Source organism: Vicia villosa, linkage group LG2, assembly GCF_029867415.1.
Source record: "Vicia villosa cultivar HV-30 ecotype Madison, WI linkage group LG2, Vvil1.0, whole genome shotgun sequence".
NCBI classification, from domain to species: Eukaryota; Viridiplantae; Streptophyta; class Magnoliopsida; order Fabales; family Fabaceae; genus Vicia; species Vicia villosa.
Window position 1 is genome coordinate 217515532 of NC_081181.1, and position 7162 is coordinate 217522693.

Sequence of the window (7162 nt, forward strand, 5' to 3'; positions counted from 1 at the left end):
GGGGATCATTCGGAGATGCATCTCCGGAGCGACCCTTATTTTTTGAAAAAAAATAAGACGGATCTAGAGATGTATCTCCGAAGTATATCATTCAGACATGATCATGTATGTGAGGTCCTTATTGCTCAACAAGTTGTATAAATGAGGTATCCCAATTCATTTTTTTACAAGAACCAGAATGTCTACATATTCTCATCTTGCTTTTGTGTATTTCAATGGAACAACAGCCCACTTCAATTTTAGAGTTGCGAGGACATACTTCTCATCGATATGAAAATCAAATGGAATACGCTCCTACAATATCCAGAAAATCGAAGAGTTGTCAAGCTTGAGTATCGTTCACCCTTGATAGACAACGAATGTAAGCTACAATTCACATTGCTCGAATTTGAGACTGATGATGATTTAAAGGTGATGAGGAGTATCTTTTATTGTTACTCAACAAAGGGTCTGATTGAAGTGGATGCGATGATTCAATGATCAACCGACGATGTTATAAGAATGTTGTAACCCGCGTACTACCTATTTTTAATAACATATGTAATGTTTATTTTGGTGTTAAACTAAGTTATTTGAATTTCATTATGCCATAGTTTATGCTTTGATCTACCAAACAAAATTTTGGAGATGCATATCTGGATTGCTCAATAAGTAATGAACTAAAGGGTATTTCACAACTAAAGGGTATTTCACAAGTGCATTTCCGAATCAACATTTTATTTATACTGAGATGCATCTCCGGATTAATATTTTACAAAATAATGGACTCTCACCATTTTTATTTCAATTGTGCATGAAAAATGTGCCTTCGGAGGTGCATCTCCGGACACTTGAGACATTTTAATCTTTTCGTAGTAGAGTGAGATAAGACTTAAGAATGAGCATTTCTCCAAAATTTTATGAAAAAAAAAACTTAAAAAAATTTAATTTAATTATAAATATTTAAAATAATATGTAATTTACTAAATTCTCGTTGTTAAGTGAGTGAAAGAAAAACCTCATATCATTTTGTTTTTTTTTTTTAAAATGGAAGGCGTAAGCTCATTATCATTTTGATCTTCAGATTAAAGCCCTGTTTAATGAAACTAGTTGGTAGCTGATAGCTAGTAGCTGATAAGTTAATTCGAGTGTTTTGTAAATTAGCTGTTATATTAGCTAATAAATACAAAATGACATAAAAGAAAATTCTTAATTAAAAAATTGATAATTTCATTATATTATTGTATTATATAATTAAATTAATTTTTATAAAATAAATAAATATATATATATTAGCAAACACATGCAAAAAAAATTAATAAATATTAAATTTAAAAATAACATCAAAATATATCGGACAATTATATATAAATTTTTAAATGAACCTATATAATAACATTTATATATAAATTGAGTGAGATATATAAAATAACATCATTACGATTTTGAATTTTAATCTAAAATAATAATAAAATAATTTTATTGTCTATTTTACAGTAAAACTTCAATATTATTCCGAATCTTCGTCGTCTTAATAATCTCTTAATGTTTAATAAATTTAGAAATTAGCAATATTATCTCTAAATTCATTCTAAGGTATGTAATTTTAATGTATTTTAAAATATTAAATATTGCATTTTTTTTTTGTTAATTGACACGAATATAATTATACAACGTAAAAACCATTATATATAAATAAACGTAAAATTATATTTTTGTTAAAATAATAAAGATATAAATGAAATAAAAAGTCACAAGGTAAAAATTCAAAAACTACTTTAAATAGTTTTTGAAAAAAAGCTAAAAACTAATAAAAAAAACTACAAATTAAAAGTTAAATGACAATTACTAAACAAAGTTTTTTTTGTTAATATAAACTGAAAAGTTAAAAGCTAAGCTCTTTTTCTAATACATATCAATCACAAAAATTAAGATTTTAAATATATTTTGAAGGCTTCATTTAAAAGTGGTTTTAGGTCTTGGACCCTGTTTAAAAGTAGTCGATTTTCAAGAGTTGTCTATTTCTCTTTAAGCTTTTCAAAGTTTTTCCAATTTGCATCTATGAGTAACGTCTTCAAGAAATAACTCTCATTTTAAGCTCAAAGGATCAATTTAAAGGCAAAATTAAAATCGGAATTGTGTGATACGCGGCTGCTAGTAGAACGGCACCGTTTCTTAACATTAAATTTTAATTAAACAAATAATATATGGAGTAACTTATAAAGGTGTGTCAACTCGGAGTGGTTGAGGTTTGAAAAAAAAAAAGAAATAGAAAAGCAAAAGCCAAGTAACGATGTTGACCTTTTGGGTTACCGTTACGGTCTTTTTCCTACACAAATCAAACGTACACAATTTTCAATTTTCAAATTTCAAATTTCTCTTCTTTTAACCAAATCCGCATTTTCAAACCAAAAAAAAAAAAAAACTCTCTCTTTCTATCTCTGTTTCTATTACAATTTTCAGAAGCAAAAACGGTTTGTTCTCTCCAATGGGTGCTTCTGGAAAATGGTTCAAATCACTTCTTTCTCATAAAAAAATCTCATCTTCAACCCCAACATCTGATCAAGTAAATTAACTTTTTTTTCTTTTTGTTGTTTTTTGATATGTTTATGGTGTTGTTTAGTGTTAATTGATGTGTTAATGTTTGTTAAGGAGAAGAAGATTAATGGTGATAACAAGAGTGGTAGTAGTGCTAAGAAGAAATGGAAGCTATGGAAGTCATCTTCAGAAGGATCTTCTTCTTCAAGTATGAAGAAGAGTGGTGGTGGTACAGCTTCTGTGTGTGACTCTTCGCTTACTGCTGCTGCGGTTGCTGTCGTGGTTCGAGCTCAACCGAAGGATTTTAACCTCATCAGGCAGGAATGGGCGGCGATTCGAATTCAGGCTCTTTTTCGAGCTTTCTTGGTAACTGTTTCTTTTCCTGGTTTAGGGTTTTAAGCTTGCTATAATTTGTGTTGTGAGTTTCTAGTATTTTAAAATTTTCATCACATAGTGCTATGTCAAAATCAAACATGTTGGAAATTCCAAGTTTACTTTAGTATATGTTTTGTTCAATTTTACACTTCATGACATGTTTGGATATTTTCAAGTAGAGTTGGTTCTTACAAGAACCTAGAATTTGGTGATTTTGCATGTAGACTCAAAATTGATTTTAGAGGTGTACTCAAGGTTTTAAATGACAATTGCAGTCACGTTGTGGTCGCGTAAAGACTTTTACGATTTTGGTCAGTACAAGTGTTGCGATACTGATTGTGGTTATCGCGGTGTTAATTAACCACAATTACTTTTTAATCATAAAATCGATGAACGATCAGTATCGACATCTTTTGATACTGTTTTGTTGCGGCCATTTTCGACTGTTTTTTAAAACCTTGGGTGTACTCGTTTTATTTATTTTAGTTCGGGGATCTGAATGACTTGGGTAGTTAGGTTCTTTTGTATGCCTGTTGTGCTACTAAAATGCCAGGGGAATATGCAGTATAACTGAGTCTATGATTCAGCATAACAACTAGCAAATTTGAGGGTTTATTGCAGTAATATCAGACACTCTTATCTCATTGTTTTATGAGGATTTGATCAGTATATTAGGCATATATGTTTCATGACTCTTGAGCTTATTTTCTCGTCGTAGGCTAGGAGAGCTTTGAGGGCATTGAGGGCAGTGGTGAGGCTGCAAGCTATATTTAGAGGCAGGCAAGTGCGAAAACAAGCCGCGGTTACTCTGAGGTGCATGCAGGCTCTTGTTAGAGTTCAAGCTCGTGTAAGAGCTAGGAATGTCAGGAATTCTCCAGAAGGAAAAGCAGTTCAGCAGTTATTAGACGACCATCGCAACCAAGCTGATTCTGCTAAACTTGTAAGCGCTCTATAATTTTCTTCAAAATATTACATTGAATGATAGATTCTTAACATGTTGAGAATTTCGCTATGTTATTTGTTATCAGCATGGATGGTGTGAAATTCCTGGAACTGCAGATGAAGTTAAAGCAAAACTAAGACTGAGGCAAGAAGGAGCAATCAAGAGGGATCGCGCAATGGCCTACTCTCTATCGGCACAGGTAATTGAGTCGAGAACATTTAATCGATTATTACCGAACTCGTTTAGTTTTGTTCCAATATCTGTGCTTGTTTGCTTGTATTGCAGTCAAGAATGAGTGCTAGTCCAAACTCAAAATCAGTGACTCCTCTCAAGCATCATCACAATCGCGACAACAAGAGCTTAGGAAACGGCTTGTTAGAACGCTGGATGGCGAACAAACCATGGGAGAGTCCAATGTCAATCAGGAAGAGTGAAGAACTTGTTCCTACTTTTCAAACAAGAAGGAACGGTATGACAACTAGGATTTCAGCTCTTAAAATCAGTCACCAAACTCCATCCTCTTCCACCATAAGCTCCGAGTACATGAACGACGATAGCGTTATATCGTCTTCATGTACATCTGGATCTCCGTGTATGCCATTCAGCAATAATACTGTTACGGTGGAAGCAAGAGAGGATAAAGATGTACCAAGCTACATGAGTTTGACAGAATCAACTAAGGCTAAACTCAAAGCTTACAGAAGCTCTTCGCAGAATTCTAAGAGACTCACAATGGACGATTGTCTGTCTCATAACACAAATTCAACATTTCTGAATGGATATAACAGTATAAGCAGTTCTGGTTCCGACCCTTCGGTTAACATATGGAAGGATCGTTGTGCAACACCTCTAAGAGCAAGTTACTATCAAAAACGATACGGCGGGAGATAGAGAATTTTCTAACAGTTGCAGCGTGTGATGTGTCTGTTTTCAATGAGTTCAACAGCTTGTTGTCCATTGTCATCTTGACACAGTGAGACAAACAAATTGAGTTTTTCTGCAGTCACTAATAGCACATCAGTGGCTCTTTTCTGAGAAAGTGGCGATTTTATAGTGTAGATAAAACATGGATTGTGTGAGAAATGAAATAGCAAACTATTGCACTACATCAATTTATATTGTGTGTTTTGACAGAAACATAGTGTAAGCTTAATTTTGTCAATGTCATTGTGATTTCAACAAGCCTTAAAATGGCTGACTCCAAAAATCAAAACCTTGACATCATGTTTAAATCTGAATAACAAGTATGAACTTAAGATAAGACTATTATTCATATGCTCTTTTGTTATTTCCAATTAAGTAAAAATAGATACGCAATGCGATAATAAGTTACATTTCTTCTGGGCTTTAGTTATAAGTTATAACATCTAGCTGCTATGTGACCTATGAATGTGAAAGAAGTATATATCTGACACCCTTCACTTTTTACCTAGGCACCCCCACTTTAGATTTATCACCCCTACGAATTTCGTAATGTCCCTGTTACTCATAATTTGCATCTCTTAATTTTTAATAAAAAAAAAAATACACTCCCATGATGCTAGTAGAAAACAAAATCCGGCAGTTATAACTAAAAGTAAATTTATATCCAATTTATTGAAAAATCAGGTGCACTTGTTTAGAGCTGTTAAAATGGGTATGACCCATAATTCTAATAATTTTGCGTATGAAGGGTCGTAAAATAACTTAAAAAACACGACTCTATATTTTTGGTTCAGTCTATCGGGACTATGTTTTTCATGGGTTGAGCCTGGCTGGGCCAAGTGAGCTTTAGACCGACCCTTTAAAAAAAGATTTTGGTAAATTTTGAGGAAAAAAAATCGAGATAATATATGATTGCCTAAATGTGTTTTCAAGTGATAAATAAAAGTTAAAGAGGATAAAGATATATCTTCAAGACGATGTGATCAAGGAAATCGTTGTAAGATGAAGAGAAAATTTGATAAGTATTTGTGATAATATTAAGTTACTTTGTACTTATACATGGATGTTGATTTGATGAATATTTTAAACATCACTTAACTAAGTTAATGATGTCTCTTTACTTATGTTATGCAACATTTGTCAATTACATCTTTTTTATAAAATTAAAATTATAATATTGAAATACGGGTACCCATCAGACTGCACGGACCTTTGAAAAACGGGTCAGTTTTCTGTAGCCCATTAAAAATTGGGTCGGACTGACCCATCAGACTGCACGGGCCTTTGAAAAACGGGTCAGACTCATTTTCTGTAGCCCATTAAAAATTGGGTCGATCTGGCCCATCAGACTACACGGGCATTTGAAAAACAGGTCAGACTCATTTTCTGTAGCCCATTAAAGAATTGGGTCGGGCAGGGCCAGTCCATTTAAATATTTTGGCCCACCGGACCGAAGCGGACTGGGCTGGCCCATTCGACAACTCTACATATGTTGTCTATATCAGACATTTTGAAAAAATTAGGTCTATTGGAATTTTGTCCTTCTCTTGTCCTTAAATATCTTGTTAAATTATTCGCATTGAATTCACCGGATACGCAACATGTACACCTCAACGGCCTCTTGGGACATATAATACTGCATCAATGACACATAACTCTCTTGGAGTTAAGAATGATGAAAATGAGTGTTAGGTTATATTTAAAACTCATCCAATATCATCTCTCGTGTAAGCCTCATGTATGTCTCTACACTCATGGTTGCAAATCAAAAGAGGAGTGAAAAAGTTACCAGTAAGAAATAGATGAAATAGACTAGAGACATCATCCATAATAATGTCATCTCATCAAATGGAAGAAGAAATGTAAATATCTCCTTATGCCATCGATGAACAAAAGCATATAACAATGGAGCATCAAACATGATCAGAGAATAATTCACCAACATTAGAAAGCCAACATCATTTACCAGTGTCCTAACCTTCTCTAGCATCTTCACTGTCAAGAATTTTTTCAACTTCAGACCATGAATAGGGATCTTCAAGAATTATTTTCCTTTTTCAGTAATTGATCTTGTCATTATTAGAACAAGTGGGAGATCACCATGGGTGTGTTTCAAATTGAAAGAAAATATGAAAGTGAAGGTTGTTTTTTGAATTCAAAAATAGGCAACACTTGTAAAGTGTTGGAGTAGGCAATTTATATTTTGAATTCAAAAATAGACAACACTTTGTAAAGTGTTGCAGTAGACAGTTTGTATTTTGAATTCAAACATAGACAAAGCTTTGTGAATTGTTGCAAAATGCAGTCCAAATAGGCAACGCTTCTGAAGTGTTACAGTAGGCGAAAAGTTGCAACACCCAACAAAAAATATTTCTGAAAGAGTATGTTTCATGAAGGGTCGCA

At 33.1% G+C, this 7162-nt stretch overlaps 1 protein-coding gene across 1 annotated transcript; it reads left to right on the forward strand.

Annotated features, from left to right (window-relative positions):
* The first annotated feature begins 2364 nt into the window (after positions 1-2364).
* On the forward strand, positions 2365-5088 carry LOC131648261 (protein IQ-DOMAIN 6-like). The gene is made up of 5 exons (XM_058918035.1): positions 2365-2545; positions 2632-2883; positions 3611-3832; positions 3921-4034; positions 4121-5088. Exons 1-5 carry the CDS (start codon positions 2468-2470, stop codon positions 4724-4726), a joined length of 1272 nt encoding a protein of 423 aa, XP_058774018.1. The 5' UTR covers positions 2365-2467; the 3' UTR covers positions 4727-5088.
* Positions 5089-7162: the final 2074 nt, after the last annotated feature.